Genomic DNA, 26,275 nt, shown 5'->3' with positions numbered 1-26,275 from the left:
ATTGTTTCGCTCTGAAATGCGTCTTTTGAGTGCGATGTCATTTATCTGGATATCCTCAGCCATTAGGACAAACAAAATCTGTCTAGAGGTGTTTTTAACCAAAACCGGACCTCATATCACACTCTGGATACGGGTCAGGGGCTTGATGAAGAAAAATACAAGACGTCAGAGATAAGCGGCGTCCAAGGTTCTGGAGGCAAAACGGACGTATGAGAGAGGCCTTCGTAGTACGGGTTCTATGAAGTCACTTTACGGCTATGTCAACTCGGTCAAGAAAAGTATTCCGACTATTGATGCTCTTCGAAAAGAGACTGCTGAGAAGTTGGTGATACCGTTTTCATTCATTTATAATCAGACTACTGATGTTCCAAAGCTCCCGCCAACCATTGAAAGGATACCCGGGGGGGTCTGAACAACCTGAGTTTTACTGTCGAAAGTGTTCACCGTAGAATTAAAAGCTTAAAGCCGTCTAATTTTTGTGGCCGGACAAAATTTCTGCCACTCTTATAAAGAAGTTGGATATGGCCATGGCCATCCCATTAGCCATTTTGTTCAATCGATCTTTTTGCACGGGATCTTGTTTCATAGACTGGACAGTGGAAACTTATTCCCCCTTTTTAAGGGAGGCAACCAACAAAGTGCGGCAAACTACCGACCCATCTCTCTGACCTAAACTGCGCGTAAAATCATGGAAAGCTTGGTCAAAGAAAAAAAAATGATGCGTATTTGGATGAGGCGAATATTTTGTCGGATGAATCACATGGGTTTCGTAAAGGGCGGTCCACAACAACGAATTTGCTAGAACATGTTGAATATGTCCGTGGGGTCGTTGACGCAGGAGGAACAGTGGACACCATCTATCTCGATCTTAGTAAGGCTTTTGACACTGTCCCCATTCAATACTATTGCAAAAGTTGCAGGGAATCGGTATTGGTGGGTCGTTGAGGAGGTGGATTGGCAATTGGCTCCTGAAACAGAAGGCAGAGGGTTGTCCTCAACGGTAAAGAGTCGTCTTGGGAAGAGGGGAAGTCGGGTGTCCACAAGGTAGCGTCTTAGGCCCGCAGCTCTTCTCAATTTTCATCAACGACCTTGTTGTCTTGGGAGAAACCAGGACCCTGAAATTTGCCGATGATGCGAAGATATTCAGGCAGATTAATGACAGTAGTGATACTGAGAGATTACAACAAGACCTACCTACATAGCATGATCGACTGGGCAATGGAGAACGAGATGTCCTTCAACGCAAAAAGTGTACATGGATTCGTTTCTGCCGGCAGAAATTGAATTCTGTTTATTCTGCAAGAGGAAAAGTGCTGGAGCGAGTTGAGGTCATGAGAGACCTTGGTGTGATGGTCGACAGTAAAACTGTCATTTGCGACTCATTGTGCTACAGTGATAACGAAAGCCAGTCGGATGATGGGGATGATTCGAAGAAATTTTACAAACCGGGATCAAGAAGTAATGAGCAAGCTTTTTAAAACTTAAGTTAGACAATCGCTTGAGTACGAGTGCCAAGTCACCAATCCTTGATTCGTCAGGGATGCCCTAAAGATTGAGTCTACACAACGTATGATTACGAACGTCGTCTCAGAGCCTTGGGTTTGAAATCTCTGGCAGACCGCAGAAAAAAACTAGACTTGATCCTAACGTACAGACTTGCGAACAATTTGATGGATGGTTGGAACACGGGCCCATCCACTCACTTTGGTTTTCATTTCGCCAAGGACATGGCCCACCATTCGACGAGAGGGGTTGAACTAGATCTCGTACTTACTAATATCTCATAATCGTATTCTATCTCTATGTTCCTTTTCTTTTTTTTTGTTATTTCTCTTCTTTCTTTCTCTCCACTTCCCAATACTCTTTGTACGTCTCGTCTGATGTCTTGAGTGGTTCTTTAACAAACAAAAAAATATAAAGATTCCTTTCCAATTCTGACCATGTTTCTGGAATAAAATCATTCAGATCACAAAATGTGCGCTTTTCTTCACTGAACAATTTACCTTGTCTTCTAGAACATTGAGAAAAAAGCATCCTTAATAATAAAAAAACTCATGAGGCCTTTGAATGCCAAATATAATGTTCTGCTATTGAACGGCAAATAAAATTTCATCAATGCAGCAGCACTACAAAATAAACACATGAAGCCATCAAACACTTGATTGTTGTTAGCAAGTATTCATTTTACAGAGCTCAGGTAAGGCAATCAAACAATTTTCGATCTCACCAGCTTTACTTTAGTTTTCAGGATTTCATTGCCAGTAGCGGTAAGGAATACATTTTATCCTTTTGCTTTAGGTCCCCCGCAAACTTTAGGTGTTATATAATACGTGTTATGGTGATTTTGAGTAATAGAGCGCTTGAAATGAAACTATTTGCACCTTGTTTTCAATGTTATTTTGCATCTTTGCTTTTTGCCATTTCTGCTCTTCCACAATTCTGATTGTGATAGTGTTTTAAAAATAAGCAAGGTAAAAAGTATTTGCATTTGTGAAAAAGATTTTTGCATTTTTTTGACATTTTTTACCCTTTCGGTTGAAATTTGCCATTTTGTCAATGTTGGTCATTTTATGGGCAGCCCTGTTGATCATCCTTCTTGTCACAACAAACGAGGAAAAGCCATCTTAAAAGTTAAATGGAGTATATCATTGCTAAAACAACTTCTGGAGGCTTTGAGACGAAAGTGATCTACATTACGTATGTCTCCAATCACTTTTCGCATTTTTGGCACTTCAAGGCACCAAATGGTCAAAATGATTTAGAGATAGCATTAAAGTCGAAAAATATTTTCTTTTTCAATGAAAAAATAATTTGTCAATAATTCAACCAGAACAAAGCAGGGAAAATAAGTCATGGTCAAATCTTTAAATTTTTTACCTGGGATTTCATCCCCAGTATCGGTGGAAAATAAAAATAAAAATATTATTTTTGCTAATATTGTCAATAATTCAGCCAGATCAAAGCAGGGCTTTCAAATTGTAGTTTGAAATAAGGCAACTCATAGTCATACGGTACATATTTATTCCCCTAGAAGTATATTTTCATAGCAGAGTCGATTTATTATCTGTAGTAGTATTTTCTATTTACGTAGGTTGTTTTGTAGTTTTAGTTTTTTTTCATTTTATAAGATGATTTACTGATAATATACGCACACAAACACACTGGGAGGAATGGAAATGGTGGGTGGTACATAATAGTTTTAGGCAATTTTCATGGGGAAAGGGGAAGAGAAGAGGGAGGGGAGGGAAAGTTTAAGGGATTCTTAAAGATAAAACACTAATCACAAACTAAGTGGTATCCTCTTATCCTGGGTGAGATCAAATTAGTGGTATTCGTTGAGTACAGAGCAACTTGGTTTGTGATTACAGTATCATCTTGAAGCTATCGATCTTGTTTTTTCGCTTGGGATGTAAGAATTTTTGGAAAGGAAGGCCAAGGGACAACAGATAATAGTGATTTAGTAGTTCTGTAGACTGTCCGTCTCCTTTAGCAAGCCTGTATGATACAATAATTTGGATGATCCGGAGATTCCTCTTCATTCATGCAGGTTTTACAGTATTTGACGGAGCCCTGAGGGGGCGGGGAGATGGGGAGGGTAGAGACAATTTCGACTGATTTCTTCATCATGGGCCTACTGTAGTAGTATATTACATAAACGTGCGCCGTCCACAAGGGGGGATTGGGGGGTTAGAGCAAGTTTGCAATGCGCTAGAAATCTTGTTTTACGTTGTTCTTGGGTCTTTGGGGGGAATTTTTGACAACGAAGAGATGCAAAAGATTTGAAACTAGGCGTATACAGAGTTCAAATTGGGATCAAGAAGGGATTAGAAGGGACACAGTTGTTTTTCTTTTTACTATTTGCTTGGAGGGATATTCAGACATTGGTTCTCGCTTTGGCACATCGTGGAATTCAATCTTCCCGCTCTTCCCCTCAAACTCACTCAATCTGCTTTCCCCGACTCGTCGACGCCAGTTTTCCCGCCCGCTTTTGAATTCTTCAAATTGGCGCCAAAACTCGAGGGACGATGAGCGCTCTTCTGCTTAGTCGGAGAATGTGCTGGACAGACGTGGCAGACGCCAACGTTGTGGTCCGACATTTCCCGATACTGCTGCCCTCCACGGCGGTTCTCGGATTTCCTGAAGGTGTTGGAATTGGGCGGTCTACGGCCAGGATTGGAATTGTTGTTATTATTATTGAACCAAAATTTGGGGTTGGCCCTGCCCTGAGTGGAATCATATTGAAGCGGTCTGCCCAGGAGACTTCCGCCTCGGGATAAGAGAGGAACGGGAGGCCGTGAGTAATCTTGGCTCCTTGTCCCACGGTGGTTGGATCTGTTATAAGAGGACGAATTCTCTCGATGGTGACTATTGTTGTTGTTCATGTCCGACCACATTGGCAACAAACCGTAGCCATTGTTGTCGAAACTTCCAGCCGAGGAGCCCGGGACCTGAAATGAATATCCGTTATTAGATGGGACTCTTCAGTGTACCATAAGGTACGCATCTGATCGTGAGATGGCTTTCATTATGATTGCGTAGGCAAGAGAGAAATGCGAGAACGATCCACGTAAGAATAGTCTTTTGTGCGAACGAGAAGCCATATTTTTTTCTTCTGACGAAGCTAATATTGAACATAGCTCATTTCCTGAGTATAAATGGCATCGTCTCTCATGCCATTGAGCTACCTTAGGGTGCCAACGGTGATGAACAATCGTATCATCATTTGCGTAAACATACCATCAACAACTCTGAATAGACATCAGAAACAGTGCACGCCCCTAAGCAATAATCTTAAAGGCATGTCTTTCTTCCCTTGCCGTGAAATTGGTACGTTTCGCGTTAATGCCAAATATCTGTTTGAATCCGTCCTTAATCTAATGAGGCGCTAGGGCCCCAAGTGAGACTTCAAAACGTGGAGAGACATTCAGGGGCGTTTTGAATGGTAAATCTCAGTTTTGCTTTTCCTCAAACTTTATTCCAAGCGCAAAATAACCCCATCAGTCTTTTGAATTCCCTTCCAGTTCATGTGCGTTCAAATTGTAAGCAAAAAGAAGCATGATCAAATGTATATGGGAACGGGAATGTCACTGGGGGAAGATCGTTTGAATACCCAGGCATATCGCAACCCCCACAAAGAGAAAGAAGTCAATGGAGGGGAGGCATTGACATGCAAAACTCGATATCAGTTCCTTGGGACTCTGGTTCTATCGGAAATGTCAATGAGAGAATTGGAGTCCATTACCGGTGTGTTCTTTTTGCTTCCTCCTCCGAATCGCATCCACCTCGATCAAAAAGTGAGTTTCTCTCTCTCTCTGCCTTCTTTCCCCCATCTCTTTTGAGCAAAAGAACCATCTCACTTACCACAGAGGAATTCCTGCTCGATCCGGAGTGACCTTTGATGCCATCGTACTTTTTGGGGCCGTTTCGAACACCGGATTGAAGTTCATAGCTCATTTTTCGAACATCATTATCGTGTCGAGCTTTCAGGTTGCCCCTGTAAGAGGTCTGTGGATCTTGAACCGCAATTCCAGGGGCAGGCATTGTCCAAGAAGTGTTCATCCCAAATGTGCCCTCACGAGGCACGTAATTCCATCCTGCGGGCGAATAGGGCATTTGTGGGACAGGAGGCGCATACTGAGGTGGGGCTGAATACAAATAAGATGGAGTGGTTGGGACATAGCTTGACGAGGATGTCGATCCGATCTTGATCTCATCCCCCTGAAAAAGAACCAGAACGCAACCGATTATGTTTCAGAAACCGGCAGATCGATGTCTATTAGAAAGGTAAAAACATTGCTCTTCCACTGACCTGACTCTTCTCCGGTGGTCCAGAGTCTGGTTGAGACGGTTCGACACTGCCTTCGAAACCCATTGTGGTCTCGCTATTGAAGTTGAAACTAGAGCCTGTGGTGTCATTGGCGTTCATTGACACATAACCCAAGTCCTTGGGTGATGAATTGGTCGCATCCCAAGTAGGCGTGGCCACATATGAGGTTCCATTCCCAGGGATGTGATAACCGTACCACAACCCGTCTGGGCCCAAAGTGTATGAGGTGTTATTGGCCACTAGACTGATACCATTACTCGCATAACCTGGGGCGGGATTAACGATTGAAGATCCAGAGTTGTAAAACAGAGTTGGCGTTGAGGGGGGTTGACCTTCGTTTTGAACCTGAACACAAAGAAAATGGCATGGCTAAAATGAGAATTTGTCTCGTATGTCTCCCGAATAATCCCATGTTTCTATTCATTGGGAGCGTCTCTCTACGTGGGAACCCTCTTTTTAGGCCGGTTGCCAAATCATTACCACTACACACATTAATCGTATCACTTGGCAAAGTGAGCCAGAAAAACACCAACTTTCGGCAAGCGATATCCCAGCCCTTAGTCTACAATTACTGACACAAGAGGTGTATAAACAATAACAACCCATTTGCTGGGGCCGCCACAGTTCCGAAATTTGCTCTTGAAGAAGCGTTTGAAGGCTCTTGTACCACTTTTGGGATTTGAAAACTTTACACGAGGGTAGTGTACACATGTAAACTGGCCTTTTGGTTTGGCTGCAGGCGACAGTGTTTAAGACCTGAGCTGAGCGAGTGATAACGGGGGTTCCCAAAAGCAACGATAAATGCATACACGTTGGCTATATCTCCATGATAAATGACTTTCAATCAGGCAAAGGCGAAATGAATACGGAACATGGCATCGTTAATATTTTACTCCTTTGACACCTCCACCCAGCATGCCGAAATACTTTCAAGGAAAAATGTAAAGTGTAGCTTAGTCTGGGTGGGATTTGGTGGCTGAGAGAAAGAAAGGTATTTTGGATCTCGTAAAACGTCGTGGCGACAAGAAACAAAACGGCATGAAATTCCTGGGCACTCGATGCAAACGCTTTTCGTTTTCCTTTCAAACCTGAACAGCATTAGATTTCAGAACATCAGCTACACTTCGGTTCCACTCAAGGAAACTGCACATTTCTTTGCTCAGTGTGAGTCACAAGATCTAAAATAACATCACAAAATGTTGTACCTTCCTACAAAGAGTTTAACGTTGTGCAGAACAGTAGGCGGCAAGGAGGCCATTTGCATTTCCACACGTTCTTAGCGTGTGCATCGGTAAAGGAATACAATAAAACAAGAACGAGAGAAGAGAAGAGGAGAGAGAAAGAGAACAATGGGTTCGATCCATGGAGAAATGTTTGGAGGCTCTTTGGAAGAATGGATGCACAACTATTCTCTTCCGCGCTAGCGTCCAATGGTTGGTGTGCCAATGAAAGGAAATACCGTTTTGCGATTTGAAAGAAAATTGCCTGGTTCCGTTGAGAACAAAAACTTCTGACTTTGTTACTGAAGCTATATTTTATTGCTGATAAATCTATTAAAGATTAGTAGTAATAGATACTTCAACTTAATTTAAAACCTATTGAATGCACATGATTTGAAATAATATTGACCATATCTGGTCTTGTGTAATTAATTGCCGAAAGAAATGAGGAAATTAGCTAGCTATTGAAAAAGAGAATAAATCTTAGTTGCCAAATCTGATTACTTACCTTTTGAAAATACTTTTGAAGAGATGAAGAGGGCATCAGTGGCTTTTTGAAGCTCTATGTAGTAATGAGACCAAAGTCGGCGACAGAAGAGTTCTTCCGAAGCAAGATTATAGAGGAGAAAGATGTGGAGCAAGGATGAGGAGAGAGGATGTATATCATAGGATAAGAACATGAGGATCGTTTCCTTTAATAGTAGTAGTAGAATAGGCATAAATGAAGTAAATTTAGATGACGTATTTTTAGTAGTTGGAGTAGTAGTTGCAGCAGTAGCAGAAGGATAAATAGTGGTAGTAGCATGGTAGGACCAGGAGAAGGATGATGATTAGTAGTAATATTAATGTGACTAGGGCGGGGATGGGGTTGGCGGATTTGCGTCTTTCTTATAATTCGTCACTAATAGGATCGATCGGGTATCACTGTGAAGCTATGTGTGGCAGCTGCATTGGGCAGAGCAGCCGTGGGAAAGTAATGGAATGCCGCATCAAGAGGAATGTAGGTAGCGGCTGCGGCGGCTGCGGCCGCAGCAGCTGCAGCGGAAGAATGTTGGCTGCCCGTGTTGGCCGCATGATTGCCCAAAGCTGTTGCGGTGCCGTTGGAAGAGCCCTGTGTGAATAAGAGGTTTAGAAACATGATAAAGGGACCAAGGCGGTTTTACAGATTAGAAAATGTGGATCGGCACAGCCAACGGCGGCTAAATGGTCTTGTTTGGAGCGTGTAATAAATTCGCTTTCCTTAGTTGATTTATGACCAGGAACCTGTTTTTGTTAATGACTGCATTGTATTTTCACCACCGAAGACACTCCTTAAAATCGGAATGATTGTGGTCCAATAGTTGAAAAAAGATTAGTAAGTGTTGACCGGACGAAGTTTTAGAGCAAATTGGTGAACAACTTTGTTGAAATGTGGACCAGCCCTTTTTCGATCCTGTGAGTTTTGGAGTGTTGGTTGTTCATTGTGCAAATGTCCAGCAAAGCAAGTGCCAAAATGATAAAGTGCACTTAAGCAAGCGCCTCAAGGCCAAAGAAGACCTCGTTTTGGGGCGCTGATAAAAAAACCCTCACACCTTCGATCTGGAACACCAACTTCCGCTTCAAGCGATTCGTTTCAAATCATAGATCTAAATAGAGCATCAGAAGATGGGATAGGATAGACTTTGGCCACGTTGGAGTCATTGTCTCAATACTCTGGACATACAGACACAAAGGGACATACATTCTGAACCTGCAACGATCTAATTTCCAACTTTGATGTCTATGGCTCATGGCGAAAGAAGCAGAAGAGACTAGGCTTAATGTTCATTTTCAGAGGAGTGAAAATTTGGGAGGTGTTTTTGTATTGCTGGAGCTCGATTCGCCTTCAAAAGATGCATTCTTATCGCGGCAAAATTTATGTGCGTGAGAGAGGCGCTTAAAGGTTCATTGTTAAAGGGAGGAGTATTCTGCAGATAAGTATTGGATTTGAATAGGGCGAACGCCACTACATAGAAAGGTGCTGATGATATTCATGAGGAGGAAAAAGATAACCAAGAATACTGTAGTGGGATCAAAAAGGCTCCCCGTCAATATTGGCCTACTCCAGAAGAAGGGCGGAAACTAGTCGCGTTTCTCCCCGGATGATGACCATTTGGAGCCATCTAGTTGGGCAGATGTCCCAATCTGTTCCAAAGTGTTTCCCCTCTCGTTCCTTTCTTCCTCCAAGTTCCATAACTGGTTCGCCTCCTTTTAGAAGGTGAACGAGACAGGGAGGACCCATTACTCTAAGAAGTTACTTTAAACTGTCCTCTTTAACTGGACCTCCACGACAAGGTTTGTGAGCGTGTGCGAGAGGAGTGTGTCCACAGCGAGGCTACTAACGATCGCTCTAATGGGAATCTACTTGCACCAAGCCACCCGCCACCCTTCTGGTGTATCACTCCAGGAACTTTAGACAAGAAGAGATTTGACCACGAATGGACCCCAGCTAACTAGGCTGAACCAAGTTTTTTCTTCTTCTTCCCCACAGAAACCAGCCCTCAACTACACTCGAGGGCCAATATCTATCTCAATAACATAACGAAGTGAAACCCCACTGGCCTTATTACTCGAACAGCCCAGGTCCGTTTGCAGCGTTATAAGAGCGCGCACATATTGATCACCCTGACTCAAAACAATAATCAGATTGTGAATCCGTAGTTTCGGATTATGTTCTTGTTTATTTGTCCTGGCGCTGGTTCTCGGTTGGAAAAAAGTTTCCATCTCCTCGTTCAAGACTGATTTTGAAAGTGATTTCTCTTGACATGTGTCTACGACCAAGCCTGGAGAAGGCCACTCGTTACTGAAACCCATTTGGTCTGCTCGTCCGCAATCGTTTGAATAGGGAACAACAACGGAGATGGGAGGATCATCGACCCTACCGAGCGGCTTTGTTCCAGTGCTCCTATTGAAATATCAACGGAAGTTGCCAAGTGGAAACAAATTCAGTATCAAGAACTGCCAGGTTTTTAAAGCATCCAAGGCCATTCTGAAGACGCTTTCCCTGCGAAGTATGATTTGATTCACCTCTAAACCTTTTGTTTCGAGGCCACAAGGGACAAGGAGAACTCGAGGAGAGGAAGGAGGAGAATAAGAGAGGGCGGTCAAGACCAGATCCATCACCCAGAAGTTCATCCATGATGAAAAGCCGGTCAAGATTCTTGGATTGGAATCAATTTCTAGAGTGGGCTGAAATGATGGATGTGAAAGGTCTCTCTTCTCTCTCTTTTCCTTCCTTCCTTCTATTCTCTCGGTTAGCGCTCTTCGGAGAAAATTCCAGTATCTATTTCCAACCGGCCCACATTCAAAAAACAAGTTTTCGATGTCGGATCCGCTCGAAGGGAGCGTGACAAATTTTTAATCTAGTCAGAAATCCAATGGTCATGCATCATGGATTCTTATGAGACCCTGGTTCCAAACTCCCCTTTCTCTTCCCAAGGTGGTTTGAGTCAGAAATTAAATTTTCAAGGGAGCGATCACGAGAAAAAGAGAAAGAGAGAGGAGCCTCCCATTCTTTGGTCCCTGGGTATAGATTTGAAATCCGAGGCCATAATTTATCTCTCCCTCTTCTTGGTAGGAATTCTTTCTCCCTGCCATAAAAAGAGGACGAAGAGAGGAGCCCATTGCGACCACGGGACACAACATTTTCAATAGACACCCAGGCACAATTCGGGCGATCTTGTTCCAATTATTCATTTGTTATCTGCGGACAGAAAAGTGAAATCGAAGGCGTTTCTGTCCAATAGTGGTGTGCAATACTCTTCAGAACAATAATGGCAAGGACAGAGGGACAGGAGAGAGTAAGAGCCCAAGATTGTGGGGGCAATAACTCAAAAACTTTTCAATAATGGAATCGGGAGGGAGCTAGTGAAGTAATGCACCGACAGGACGAACCTCTTGGAAGTTTCTCCAACAATTTGATCAATTTTCGGCTTAAGTACGTGCGATACATCAAGGTTTTATTTTACTTTTATCCATCCCCATCAACTTAAATCTGGAACTGAAAAGCTATATCTCACAGATAGTCATCATAGCTCCATTGATCAAACACATTCTTCTCTATGTGTATGTCCACAAGATGATGCTTCAAAATCGAATCGCACTCCCGTTTCTCAATTCAAATTCTAGCACAATCTCGGGAATAGGGGGAGGGGGAAGAGCTTTGCGATCTCCAATTATTATGGGAGGTTTTCATCATGATCTATTGGCCTTTCAGCCCGACCCAAAATGGAGCAATTAAATGTTCCATTTCAGGACACGAAATGGACTTCCTCGCGTTCCATCGTTCCTCTGTCTCTCTCTCTATTGCTCCCTTCCAAAAAGGGCCTCCTCATGCATCGGGTTAAACGACAGATCTCTCCACTCTTTCGCTAGTTCTATTGGCGGTGCTGATTTATTCTTTCATTTAATGAAAAGCGCCTCTCTCGCTCTCTGTCCGGGGTCTGGGCACATTTGAGCCCAAATACTAAGGGCATGCAGAGGCCTCGGCGTAGAAGATGGAGCAAATCTGGATGGCTCGCTCAGGCCCTCGTGTGAAGGCATTGAAATGGAAATTTCGTCTTCGACACTGTTGTTGGTTCTATTTCAAATTGTGATGTTGTTGGATGAGCTTTTCTTGGGTGGCCATTAAGGAATAGGGAGATACCGAGTTTGATGGCTTTTCTACGGATTGTTGGCGCCAATGTTGGGGATTTACTTCTCATCAACGGGGTTTGCACCAAAGAAGTGTACTTATTGTACACTAGTACATAGACGGAAGCAAAATCATGATTCCCACAAGTTGAATGTTGTCCATGAAGACTTTTTTGCTTCCGCTTACAAAACTTTCACGAGAACTTGATAAGGCTATTAAGATGGTTAGACTCTAAGTCCAACCAAAAGAGGTTCTTGTGACAAAAAAGAGACTGAAAGAAGAACACAGCTAGCCCTCAAACCAAAAGTGAAGAAACACGTCTGAGAAAAAACTAAACTTGGAAAGAACCAAGCTAGAAAAAGACCAGTTTGACAAGTCAAAGCTAAAACTGGTTGAAGGGGAAAAACTCTCCAGACGATGAGGGAAAGAAATCGCTGAAATATACATGACTATTCGACAGCTCAATCGAAGCTTGAGCGGGGTTGACCAAAACAGTTAGCCGGGGGTTTCTTTCTTACGAGTCACTGTTTAAGCTCACTCGAGCGAGTCGATTCCGCGTCTCAAAGGCAATATGCATGCCGAGTCCATTAACACTACTTTCACATGTACCTTTCAGACTTGGTCAAGAATGGGAAATTAGAGCCTGGATCGTTCCAGGAAAAATCAATGGAGCTTCGTCGACGAATGATGACCCTTACAACTTGGCGTCTTGGGGCCATTCACCACCGAATGGCGACATAACAAATGCTCACCAATCCAGTTGCAAATGGGGCTCAGAACCTCGCTTCCGATCCACTTACAGAGCAAGCAATGGAAAGTGGAGGATGGGGGGGGAGGGATAAAAAGTAGCCTTTCTCTTGTTTCAGTGAAGAACTCTAAATCATTGGACTGGTATCCAAGTATTCTGAGGTCTGTTGACAGTATCACTGACTAGGTTTGAGTGATTGCACAACGTGCTTTCCGAAAAGCGCCTAACCTTAACTCACGAAACCTAGTCACAATTGAAGCACATTGGTTCTAGATTCTCGTCCTGATGGAAAGTCGTCCCCCGATCCTGACCCCAAGACCAAGGGTGAACACGAGGGGTCATAAACCATGCCCCACGATTTACACATATCCAGTATTGCTTCTCTCCTGATTGAACGCGCACTTGTCCAGTCTGAGGGACCATTAAGGACGACGATCCACGAGAAATCGGGATTCTTAATCGGTCAGCCCTCATCAAATCGGTTCCAGTGATGGACCCAACCGGCGTTGGTGTTGAACTTCATAATTTCCACGTGGAAAAAATCGTTCCATGAAGAGGAAAATTCGATCGTTAATATATCACTCGCCATGGGACATATTTCTTGTCCGCATTGCCATCAGGGCTGCTTTAGCCGTCTTAGATGACTCTCAGAAGGGTATTTCGAGCAGGATTTGATGGTAGATTTATCTGCCCGAACATCAGTTAGAAACAGATCAAGGCCAAGAGAGCAAACACTGACAAAAATCACTTCTTTAAAAAAGGAACTTGCCCAGATTTTGGGTGCAACCACTTCGTAAATAGTTTTAGAAATATCTGTGGACCTCCAACGTTTTAGTGCATTGGTTCCGTGGTGTTTGAGAAGATGGTGCAAAATACTAGAAAATGGTCTTCCGGTTGGAATTGGAAATAAATCTAGACTCCATAAAACTACTCCTCGTGATTTGAGAACGACTCAAACCGAACGAGAAGTATAGGGGCAGTGAACTGACGGAAGAAAACTCCGCTTTCCATCTAGTTTGAAGCAGGATATAATGGCCAATATCAGAGTGGTGTATGAGGCATTTAGACCATGTGGATCACAGATTTTCCAATAAATCAAGCGAGAAAAAGAGGGGTTTCCGAGCCTTTAGTGCCTTGCCTTGGTCAGTCCATTTAGCTGGCGTATTTTCACTCCAGATCTCGGAAGAATTATGCCGTTTTGACTTGGCCCTAAGTCGGAAGAGTGAAAATATGAGGCCCACCATTCAGACAGGAGGCTCTTAAATTAGATGAAAACCCCATCGGTTCCAGATGGCGCTCTCAAATACCTTGTTTTATGGCTAATCAAATATATCTTGAGCTTTTTCTCACCTAAGCCAAAAAGGTTCAGCCATTTTCAAAAGTACTAGTCGGATCCAAGGCTTCTTTTTTTTTGGAGGGAGGGGGCATAGATGGAACGCAATTGACAACTTTTTACGACGGAATGAGCACAACTAATTTCTTTCCTAATTTTTTTTTTGTGCGATTCGCCTTTTCAGCAAATTCATAACTCATAACGCCCCTTTATTTGTTCCCTCACACATTTGCCAAGTATCAAGTATCAATTGGGTACGTATTCGTTGAAGGGTTAGAAAAGTGGCCCTCCCATTTCAGTCAAAATGATAGTGCCTGAAATCAAGACCATAATTGAGGATACGATAGTACATATTATCTACTCTCCCCATTGGCTCCCCAATTAGGAACAACATTGAATATTTGGATTCCGCGTTCATTCTTGACGAGACATCATTTGAAACAAATTGGTTCTAAACGTTGAATATGAGACCTTTCGGGGCTGGTTCTTCCTTGAACTTGCGCCAAGAATACAATCCCTTCCTGCCAACACGAACTCCGGGAGAATTTGGAACTTAATGTAAACAAAAGCCCATCAACATTTCCCTCGCCAGGCACCAAAAGCCGTCTCCTCCCTGAAGAGTGTTCCAAAGTTTGAGTGGACCAATAATAGAGGGTTTGCTTCTCCTCGTCCCCTTTTGGTTCCCGAATGCACGAAGAAACAGGACGAGACGTGACCAATATATACATACATATAGACCTTGCCATTTTTGCCAATCTTTCTCTATTTGATTAAAGGCACAATGAGAATTCCCTGCCCAGAAGGCTCTATGAAAGTGCAATCTAATATTTATTAGAAAACTTTGGAACGGATTTAAGGCACTCATTGGCTTTGCCAGTGCAATCTCGATCCATCTGGTTGCCACATTCGATCTTGACTTCTTGGCCGATTCATCGTTAGTATGAAAGACACATAGTGAGGGCCATGAACTGTGTACATATCTTGTGACTCGCTCACTCACTTTCTTTCGTTCGTTCGTTCATTCCTCGTTCCTTGGAACACAAAACATTTAGAACTAAATGAGTAAATCGGTGGAGCATGAAATGTTGATGCGCTGGCGTTGTGTGCCAAACCACAAATCCTGTATTAGAGGCTTCGTCCTCATTGGTTTGGTTGGCCCGAGAAAACGAAGGCATTACTGGAAAAGAAGAAGCCCACCACATCCGTAAGAGGGAGCTCAAGGAATAGGGAACTGGAACTGGAACTTTGATTGGTTTCACAAAACTGTCATCAACGGATGAATCGGGAGCCAGAAGAAGAGAGTGTGGGGTCAGCAAAATGTAAATTAGTTCCTCCTCCTTCTCCTCCTCCTTCTCCTCCTCCTTAGCTGTGCCAAAATGAAGATCGAATCCAATCACGAGTGAAATCCAATCCTCTTCTTCATCAATGGACCGTTCTTCTCCCCCACTACGTAGACATACCAGGATAGTGCTAGTGAGCGAGCAGTAATCTATTCACTGTCAATATCTATGACATGCTGGAGGCTTCTACTCAAGCCAGCTCTGGCCCAGAAGCTGTCCCTTTTGGAAAATGCCATCCTCGCTTCCTCAAGCCAAATAGTGTCCATATTGGTATTCTCGGGGCTTTACGTTCATCCTGCATCTACCAAGGCATCCAGCATCTAGCATCTACTGGATGAGAGAGTGAGAGAGAGAGTGAGAGAGAAAGATCGAGCTCACTGAACGGACTAGCCCAGTAATACGGGGAAGGGCCAAGAACGAATCTTCCGGCTCTCTTTGGGACTGGATCCCAGAGGAAAGAGAAAGAGAGAGATGATAATTGTATTGTCACATTCATTTAATAACCCTTTCATAGATCTCCGCAGGGAAGGAGGGACCATTTCCCGATGCCAAAGGAAGAACGTAAATCGAGGAAGAGTCATTCGCCATGTATTTTTGACCGACGAGGATGGACAAGGACCTGTGTCAAAGGCCAGATTTGAAGAAGAGAGTAAAGCAATTTTTCGACAAATCCTTTAGAACGAATTTCATGGATTTTGGGACGGGAGAAGGGAGAGCTGCTGTTTGTGGTCCACAAACGCATTGGAACAGGACGGAGAAAGAATTGAGTCAATTTTTCAAAAGCCGATTTTCGGATATCTTCTCCTGAGAAGTAGTAAGGAGTTCTTGCACTCCTCAAGCGTAACCGAGTATCTTCAAGATGATTGGAATTTCACAAAGCAAGTGTCCCTTGCGCTCAGTTGCTTTACTTCAATGGCTGGTGAGGCCACAAACAACCAGAGAGTGCGCGTTGCTTTTTCTGCAGATCCTCGACAGACCCAATTCGCCTCAGAGCCTTCTTGCATTTCTCATGGGATTTCATTTCAAGAAAGTACAAGGGGAAAAAATCATAGCCTCAATGCGGCAAACGGGTTCTGAAAGCAAAATCTCAGAAGAAGGCGGATTCTTATTCCAATGAGGAATTTGTTGGACATGAGTCTCGTGACAGATTGAAAGTGGGTTCCAAGCAATGAAATTGGAACCAGGAGAGGCGGGTAGCCCAGAAGCCTTCTTGTGGGTTCGGCCTATTGAATCTTGTGTGTATCAATAGCATTTGGACAGCCAAGGCTTCGGCGCCCGCTAGAGCGTAGGCTTTGGTGGAACGGCCGAGGGACTACAAAGAGACGTGGAGGCACAAAAGAATCACATTATTCCGTGCATTCGGGATCGCTCATGCGAGACCGATGAATTCGGGCCAAGAGAAATCATGGGAAAGAAATCTGGCCTCTTTTCCCCTTCATTTAAGGTTGTTGCTAAAGTTTGACTTTCGTCGCTGGGATGAGCAGCGCGAACGTGTTTGGTTTTGCCATTAAAAGTAATGAAACCTGACACGTTTTTCGATTCCTAATGGCCCTCTTGCATTTGAATAAGGCATTTATATTTCCACCACATTTGACTTGGATCGGAGTTGGGTACAATAGGTCGAGGAATAGTTCCATTGTTAGTTGGAGTCGCCATTGAAATTGATGCCCGTACCTACGTTCCGCATAACTTGTATTATTCCCCCATACTGTATGGCCTGTTTTCCAAGGCACGAAAAGGCCAATAATTGTGCAATACCTATCCATAATGAGAGGAGTCTGGACGTCCAAATGGGCTCTGGTGACCTCGCACAAGATCGAAGATCCTCGATGATTCGCTAGAGGCAATGGGCTCGGCCACTTCCCACCCGCCCAGAAATTCTCGGATGGAAATGGAATGATCTGGGATGTGGGTGAGTGCGAGCCAGTGCCAGGGTTAGTGGATGGAAATGGCTTTGGAGAGCCTTCTTCTTCTCCTCCTCCTTCTCCTTTTCCATTCTTTATGATGCATATCATTCTTTTTAGCTTTAGCCAAAAGTGACTTGCTGAGAGCAAACCATAAATTAGGGGATAAATTGTCATTGTGGGTGACGGGTCGGACGAACATTACGGACTCCCTGGAACACCATGATGATATCCACCGCGCACACACTACCCTCCAATACCGCCTGGCCTCCAAGTCGAAAAACTCCTGGCGCTCAAAAGCACATATCGAAGGAGTTTCTGGCCTCCAAGTCGAAAAACTCCTGGCGCTCAAAAGCACATATCGAAGGAGTTTGTTGTCTTTTCAATAAATTCTGAGGGCGGCAAGCAGGATGGCCATTTTGTTTTGTTTACCGAGCGATACATCCGAGAATGCCCTAAATATTGGTAACTTCGTCGAAAGAGCGAGCATGAGCTCTGCTGTCATCTATGCAACCAAATATGTCCCTTCTCATAGAAACAAGGGTCCATCTTCCACTTTGGACAGTGGGTATCAAGCCTGGATAACTCACTCATGGAGAGAGAGCTACCCACCAACGACGAAAGAGCGAGTCTCCTTCATCTTAATTTGGAGTCTCCCTTTCTCTTGGGAGGACGAGCCTCTTTGGGCCGAAAATGGACAGAAACAAGACGACATGTTGATAAACAGATGTAAAAAGGCACTCAAAAGGGCAAAGATAACATAAAAGGAACCTTTTTCACTCACAGGATCATATTGACGGGATCTAAGGACCGGAACCATCTATGGATCTGAATAGCACAGAGATGCAGTTGCACCGTTCCAATGTAGACATGTCACGGCCAAAGAGGTTTCGCAACAGCTGCTTTTGGCATGGGAATCCTAAACAATTGATCATTCATTACCAGTCCCACTTTCTCGTGTCTTCTCTCCTTCCCTTCCAGGGAATTGTGGGAGCACATTGAGGGAATTGGTCCCTCGCTCTCAATGCTGAAGCCCAATAACTCAAGATGGTCTTCATTTCATGGTCTCCCTCTCGTTTACGATCAAGCCATCCAGGGTGACAAGGAATCGTTCCTCCTCCCTCAAAGTCTCACGCCATCTTGCCAACTTGTTTACCATTGTTCTCTGAACGTTGCTGCAAGATTTCCAATGGGGCATTTCGGTCACCCTTAGTTGATAACCTCGGCCTAGCCATGGTCGTAATAAATGATGGTTGCAAATGATATTGGATCACCGCGACCAAAGCTAACGATAGCTCTTCGCAATGACTTGACCAAATAAACCGATGGAATCAAACGGCAAAAGAGACTGCATATGCCTTTTAAAGGAACTAGTATCCCGTTAATCATGGAGGGTGGGGTGGAAGTGTCACTAGAGAAATCACCTATTCTTCTTCCTTACTTCAAAGGCAAGTCTTTGAACAAGTCGTTGGGGGTTGTCCTCAATTATCCGTGCTGCTGCAAGGTGGACAGTCCAAAATCGGATGAAATATTAATTCCTCAACCATTGCAGACTTCCTCAAACTTGCCAAGCCGGATTTTAGACAGGTGACAGCGATCTATTTGCCCTCTGAACTCAGAACTTGGCAATCACGCAAGTCAAAAAAGTTAGTCCAACTTCAAATCATGCCTGGACAAAGTTGTTAGTATCTGAATGCAACACCACAAGAATAATAATCATGGCCGTTTACATGAAAACTTTTTCAGTATTGTTGTAATACTCGATCCCTACAAGGCCATGATGCCGGAATGTGTCAAGTTTACATTGGGGAAAACAAAGGAAATATCATTACTCTCCAGTCAACGTGGCGAGCCAGTGTTGTTCACTCCAAATGGTTTTGGGGGAAACGGATATAGTTAGCACCTTCCTCATATGGAAAACCAGGGGTACAAAGAGGGAAAACACGAGACTTCTTAGAAAGAAAATATTCCTTCGCAAATATCATCCTCTTAGGGTAATTGCCATTTCATACCAAGGCCTTGAGAGGTAAAGCCCTCAAATTAAGGGACACGTGGTTGAAAAATAGCAAGTCACTTCGGGTGAAGTGGGTACACGTGTCGTGTCCAGGCAGCGGCCAGAAGTCCATCGAGGGGGACGATTGAACAAGGTGCAATGCAATACAGCCCACTAATTACAGAGCACTAAAAAGGTTTACAACTAGGAACATGAACATGTGTATCAGGAGCACGCAAGGGCTCACTCAAAACAAGAAAAGAGAAAAACAGGACTGCTCCTCTCTTTCTGTTCGTTCGTTCGTTCGTTCATTCATCCTGGCTGTGCTTTGCACAAATAAATCCCAAAACCGAGTTTTTTCGGGCCCCAAAACAAGAATGAGATCAGAGAAAACAATAGCAAAACAATGATACACCCCTCACTCGACAGACAAGAGAGCTGGAGTGAAAGAAAGTGCCCGAATATGGCAGGGCATGTTTTTGAAGGAACAATTGTCATCCATCATGGATTCAAAGGTTGTCAGGCCAGTGAATAACATCTCAAGAAGACGATCCATTAGGATTTCTCTGACCTCGAATAACAATAGTGTCTATTAAGATCTTCAGGGCAAAACTTTCCCCCATGTCTAGCTACCGTTGAATAACTGGTTGCAAAAGGGAAAGAAATCGAATCAATGAATTGGTTTCGCGTTTGACCTATAATAAGGCTTCTTAGACCATGAGTACAGATAAAAAGAACCTGAGATCGAGAAAGCTTAAGGAGAGCGTCCTAGTTTGGAATTTCAGAAGAAAAAACCACGTACCATTTTTTTGAGGGGGGAGGGGTTTCTAGTGGAGAGGTTACGTGAAGGTAGGGATAAGGCGGGTCTGGTTCGCTTCATGGAGCACTCGAGTGATTTCCAAAGCTTTTCTTTCTCCAGACCCCGTTCCATCTCTAATCCAAAGACTGTCCAAAGAAAGTGAGAACCCAGAAGCAAAAGAGGGCGAAAGGCACTCTCTCAGACACACACTCACAAGGAAAATTAATTTCAAGCTTGGACAAGACGAGGTATTGAATGGTCCCTCGGGAATAAAAGGTTCCATAGCCTCCGTGGAAAAAGAGGGAACGAACACGCTCGTGGACCAAGGGTGAAAATGAAAAAGTTGGGATCCGAAAGATGATAGGAATGTCGAGCGAGTTGAGAGGCCAACTCGTAGAATGCCAATTTGAGGATAAAACCTCATTTCAAGTCCGATTTCTCCTCCAATGAATATTAATGGCTTGGAACGACAGCTGACTTCTTGTTCGGCCATGGTGGTAACGAGATTGATTCCGAAAAAAAGACGGAAAACTTTGGTCCAAGGATGAGGATGCATTTGAGACATTTGAGTTTGACTCCATTGAACAGAAAAAAGAACAGAAAAGTTTCGCTCCGGTTGGTTCGCAAACTTATCCTCTCTTCATGGTTGAATGCTTTCCAAGGAAAATACTCAAAGTCTCCATAGAAGAAGCCTCTCATTAGACTCACTGCCCTTCCTTAGGTCTCATTAGGCCTGACATTAAAAGGGTGTGCCACACAGTGCTTTAAAAAGATCATAACCTCGATAAGCATTACATATTCGGAACTGAATAGGAGACCACGCCCCCAGGGTTTTTATGTACCTCTTTATTGAGAAAAGCTGATAAGTTTGTTGTGATTGAGGTCCTTTTGAGTACGAACGAACGGAAATGGGGTTATAAAAGGAAGGTTTTCTTTCGTGCCGAAGAATTGGGGAGTCTGATAAAACGATCCATTTTCTCCCACATTCCAATTGGCTCACATTTGATTCAAGAGGCAATCAAATACAATCATTCCAATAACATTTGGAGCCATTGAAAGGTCATAAAAGTCTATAAAAGTGCCGGAGAAAGAAATTCCGACAAGAGTTGCCAAATCGACAAGCATGATGTTCGAAAGAGATGTGATACACTTGATTGAGCACACCAGACTACAAAAAGAGGCTCTTGAGAACCTCCAATCAGAGATCCGCTCTTTAATTCCGATCCATTTTTGGGGTGAACTCGTTCCTTTTTTGCTCTCCCAGCTCGCATGCGGTAAAAAATGAGTAATGAATCAAAAAACCAGCAGGGTCAAGTGTCGATGAAGCAGCATCCAGAACCATCCACCGAGTTCCCCGCTTCACTTGGAGAGGCTCTTTCACTTGCCTTCAAATGTGTTTGCTGTTCCATCCAACTCCTTCTTTTCCTTCTTCTTTAAAACAAAGTGGCCTTCCCAAATCCGAATCAAGACAGACAAACAAAGTGCTTGAAGAAGCATCGAAATTGGATGCTGCTTCCATGCTTCCAGAGGGGTGAAATATTGCCAAATAAGCGACTCGTTCGCTCATTCCTAGGATCCATCCCACATACGAGGGATCCCTTAGCGCCAAAGGGCCAAATGGAGCAGAGAAACGAGGTAAATCGAGATTTGACTGGTGGCTGGGGACCAGCTTGCCATTCGTTTTTGAAAGTATGTCTGATACTCCACCAAAGAACAAGATCTCTCAGGAATGGACACGTGTATTCTCATGCCCAAATACCTCAGACATCTCTTGAGGCATTATTTTCCACAACTCGAGTACGACTCGTTCAAGAGGCTGGTCTATTGCTCCAGTAGCATCCTCTCTTTCGGACTCTCTTTTTGCCATTACAGTGACGTCACATTGTTGTACTTGATTGATGAGGAGTCAGCTGTTGACCACGCACGCACTAACTCGCCGGCTTTTTTTTCGAAAGCGCAAGAAAAGAGTTTAAATCCCACATCAATTTTCAAGGAGTGCCGCCGACTGACCACCATCTTTTCTTGCCTTCAAGTGTAGTGCTGCCACAAGGCCAAATCGGAAGTACGCTCTAGAAAAGCTGGAGCACCGCAAAAAGGCTGTACATCACGTCTGGTGCCAAAAGTTAAAGTCCCCATCAAAATTGATAAAGAGCGTGAGTGATTCAACTTCTGGGATTCTTCGAGACAACATCACGTTTCTTTTTCCTTCGACTCTTTTTTGTTTTCCTCACTCAGTCCCGGAGTATCATGGCCCAGATCTATACCTATATCCTCAATGAAGATGATTTTCCTTTATGCAAATAACCCCAATATCAAACCATCTAGCCTTGAAAGGGAAAGGGAGTGGAGGAAAAGAGAGAGAGAGGGTTCCAATCCCAAGTACTCAGTACTCAGTTGTGGGTGGGTAGTAGGTACCAATCCACCCACCCACATACCATCACCGGGATCTCGTGTTAGAGGGAAATTATTTCTCTCAAAAGAATTCCCACCCATTCATTCACAGTGGGGATCAAAGTCAATTACTCCATCTTGCACCGCCATCCCTTCAACCTCCAGAATAGCAGAGAGGACAAGAGGAGTCATGCCAAAAGAGGTCCTACAGATTGTTGAAGCTAGAGTCCAGAAAGCGAACATCGAATCCCTCTGACCAAGATCTCTCAATATCTTGGATGACTAAGGTACGTACCTTGTTTGGAGTCAAGAGTGTCCAAAACATACTTTGGAGTAGTGTTCCATCTAACCTGATACGCCAGAATAAGGCTGCTGACCTTAGTGCACAACTCCTGCACTCTTGTGAGCAGCTATGGAAATTGGGGAGAGAAAATGATATGCTCGGTACAAAAGGCCACGAGGTCTTTACTCGCCAAACATACCTCTGAAGACGAACTGCCTTTTGTATGTTCATAAGAGATAGAAGGAGATTGAGAAGGCTAGGTAGTTCCACATCATAATCATGTCAGATCACCTATTGTCTTACTGGACATGGGTCTAAAGACCAGAAGCAAAAAAAGGGCTCCAAACCTGACCATTTTGGGTAGTGCCATAATTGACCTTCGATCGCTCTCTCTCTCTCTTACCTGAAATGAACAAAAAATGAGTGTTAACAAAACCGCTCGTTGTCCATCCGGTTTGTAACGACCGTGTCAAAGGTTTGCTCCCCCGAGACAAAAGGAACAGCCCAAAGAAAGTAAAAGGTTTCGAAAGAAAGAAAAATACTTGGGTAGATAGAGATAAGGATCTTGCAGAGGATATAAAAGGCCCACCAGTCTTACATGTTCTCACTATGGTCGTAAAAGATTACACTTCCATACTGTGAAAAGTAATTGAAAGTGACTCGCCTCCCATGTCTGTAGAGGAAATATCCAAAGAGACGGAGACTCACTCGAGTTCTATTAAGCCAATGTACATATTACGTAATACTTGAAGACACTAAACGACATTCCTTGATAGAAATGACAATCTTGAACCGCTCTAAATGGAAATAATTGCCCAGTTTTGGCTTTCTCCTCCAAACTTTAATTCACAGTCTTCAATTTTTTTTCAATCATTTTATTTGCTTATTTCAATTCAAAACTGATTGAAATTCCTTGGAAAATCATATGAATAAGGTAACGGGATAATGGAACAACCATTACTTTGATGGATTGCTCCTCAAACATGCCGCATTGCTGGGATGAAAGCTTTAAAGGTACAACAATGCGATGATGAGATGCACTGTCTTTATTGATGTTGTAATGGACGTCAAAATGCAGCGTCAATTACGTTCATATATTTTAACCGTTATTCAATATTGAGCAATTAAATCTAGCATCGGCTTATTTTTTTTCTTCTTTTGTCAGAACAATTCTTGTCTTGGCTTGTTTTCACAGCCCCCTTTTGGTTTGCTGGTAACTTGGTAAGTAACTCAATTTATCTTTCAATTTGTGGAAGCTTCCAAAGCCTCAAAGTGAGAGATACCCCGGTTTGATCAAGTCCTCTCTGCCTCCTTGCCAGCGTTCCCTTTGGAATGGAACCAAGGTGAAGCTACTTCGAAGACTGAATTCGTTTTCTCTCTTCCTTCTTTCCCATGGACTGGGCTGAGGGCTGTGAGTGTCTCCTGCTTATGAAAAATCCAATTTATTTTGCAAATCAGGTGCCTCTTCTCTCACTTTTCTCCTTCTCGAAGGTGCCCTATTCGTGTGCTTCCTCCTGAGTCCTCTCTCTTCATCCCAGTTCATTCAAGGTGTCACCGTCCCAAAGCAGGAAGTGTCTAAATGGAATTTACAAGGGATCCCAACCCATTCCAACGCCTCCGATCGACGGGACGAAAGGTATGGGAGGAGCCTCACTGGAACGAGTCTACATTCAATAGAATGAAACAGAAGTACCATTCAAAGGGCGTGAAAGTTTAAGAGCTCCGACGTAAAAAGACACCAGCAACCCTTAGAATTATTCGGTGAGTGCTTGTCATGTCGGTCTGGAACCCTGAACATAAGAATGGAGCAAAAGCAATTTGTCTCTCCGAACCTGCAGGAGAAAATGAGACGAAGATAATAGGAGACTGCCTCTCCTCGTCGAGGTTTTACAATCTTTTTCCTCTTACGTGAACTCCACATGTGTGCAAACACTACACTACAAGACACCTTTCCAAGTCGGCCCAACAATAACATTGCGGGGTAACTCAATAAAAAAACGAGCATTTTTCCATGTTGTCTAGCTGAACCCAAATTACCCTGTTAGGAAGGATCAGAATCGACCAAACGAACATGGTTTCCTAGGTTCGGGCTGAAATTCCATATCCTCTCCCCCCTATCACCACAAATTAGGTGGTCAAACATCAGTTGCCAAAGAAAACAGACTCCCAATCAACTCAGGAAGGAAAAGGAAACGTTAGTCTTCGAGGTTCTCTGAACGGCGCTCATTCCTGAACTTAAGGGTGACTGCTTTGATCTCACAGACAATGAGCATTCATGCTTGTGTTTGCGTGTTCAGCCAAGTACATAATCAATAGCTGGGCAATGCATTTTGCAACATGTCCACGGCAAGAGAAGGTGAAAAGAGCGGATGGATTTGGAGCAGAAACAAAAGATGATTATCGTGTCGAGATCAGGGCGTCACGCTGAACAAACTTGGGCCTCTCTTTCTCCCCTTCTCCAAAGGGTCCAGAAGTGGCCGTAAAATGTCTGGTTTTGACAATTTGACCAGGAATCTCGGTGAGGAAGTGGCTCTCCACATGCATCCACCCATTCAAGTGGTTCTTATTCGCAGGATTTGGAACGACTTCTCAAACTGGACGAACATATATTATTTCCTCAAGTACATTTGAATTCCTCGGGCTTTGGATTGGACTTGCAGCATTGTCTCACTAGTTTACATCAGCGCGGAATGAATGAATATCTTTAGCCAGCACAGACTTGGACAATGCAACAAAGGGCCAATAGATCAATGCCGACCATATCAAAAGATTTCTGTCAATGTCATTCGAAAACAAGGGCACAAAAAAGATTTCATGGCGGTGCTCGGCCTTTCGCCCCGAAAGACGACGCAAAAGACTGGAACCCTACCGCGACAAAAACTGGACCCAGTGAGCTTGACATAAGATATTTGGTTTTATTGCCCTCCAACAAACCCCCTTAAGCTACTTGTGTTCGCTCTTGTTCCATTTTGTTGGGAGAGGCAATTCTTGGGGCTGAGGAACTAATTCATGGCATGCTTCAGGGATAAATATAAAAAAGTTCCTTCGCGCCCATCGCAACAAGAGAGAATACAATGTCTAAGTAGATTCCTTAATTTCGCAAAAATATAACAAGCCATTTTGCGAAATACCAGCCCATAGGGAACCACAGCGAGAGCTCCAAAAAGTGAAGGCATCCCCATGACATTGAAGCTCCTCTATTTCCTCTCACTTCAAGACAAATGGTTCATATTTCTCATTCTCCATTTGTCAAATGAACAAAGCCATGGAGCGGATGCATCTTGGGTTGGAGTAACCAACCAACCAAATACATTTTGGCTTCTCAGGCCGAACTTCAAAACGCAGAAGAACTTTGACGGGATGGTTTGGGATTGCTAGCGCTCCCGGGTTTCTCTCAGCACCCCAACCAAATCCAGCCACCATGAAATCTTGAGCGCCTCATTAGAATACACCATGATTCCTGGGTGACCCCCAGAAATGCCTCAGTCACATAACCACGACCAAAACAATTGAAAATTGACAAAGAGGAACTAAGCATCTAGTTAGAAAAAGAGTTTGATATGGGAGATGCTTCTATCCTAGATCCGGCCTAGTGTTTTTTTTGACGATTAAGAAACAAAGAGAACACAAAGAACGTCACATTTTAACATGAGGAAAGCGGAAAAAAAGTCCCACCGTGTTACAGATCATGAGGAGTCGCAACTCCACATGTTCATGTCTTCAGGGGTATGTGTTCATGCATAGAGCAGACGTACTGGTAGACGTTTTGCCAACGTTTGGCGCTTT

The 26,275-nt window shown here is 43.6% G+C and overlaps 1 protein-coding gene across 2 annotated transcripts in view; it reads right to left on the bottom strand.

Annotated features, from left to right (window-relative positions):
• Positions 1-3,006: 3,006 nt before the first annotated feature.
• The window catches only part of LOC131881747 (E3 ubiquitin-protein ligase RBBP6-like), a 56,925-nt gene continuing 33,656 nt past the window's right edge, over positions 3,007-26,275 (bottom strand). For both annotated transcript variants that reach the window (XM_059228696.1, XM_059228695.1), the window contains exons 6-8: positions 5,810-6,172; positions 5,362-5,718; positions 3,007-4,448 (exon numbers count right to left, since the gene is read on the bottom strand). In XM_059228696.1, the coding sequence (XP_059084679.1) occupies positions 3,942-4,448; positions 5,362-5,718; positions 5,810-6,172 (1,227 nt within the window). In that variant the 3' untranslated portion in view covers positions 3,007-3,941. The remainder of the gene's footprint in view (positions 4,449-5,361; positions 5,719-5,809; positions 6,173-26,275) is intronic.

This window comes from Tigriopus californicus, chromosome 6 (genome assembly GCF_007210705.1).
Source record: "Tigriopus californicus strain San Diego chromosome 6, Tcal_SD_v2.1, whole genome shotgun sequence".
Taxonomy (NCBI): domain Eukaryota; kingdom Metazoa; phylum Arthropoda; class Copepoda; order Harpacticoida; family Harpacticidae; genus Tigriopus; species Tigriopus californicus.
This window is presented reverse-complemented; position numbering and strand designations above follow the sequence as displayed.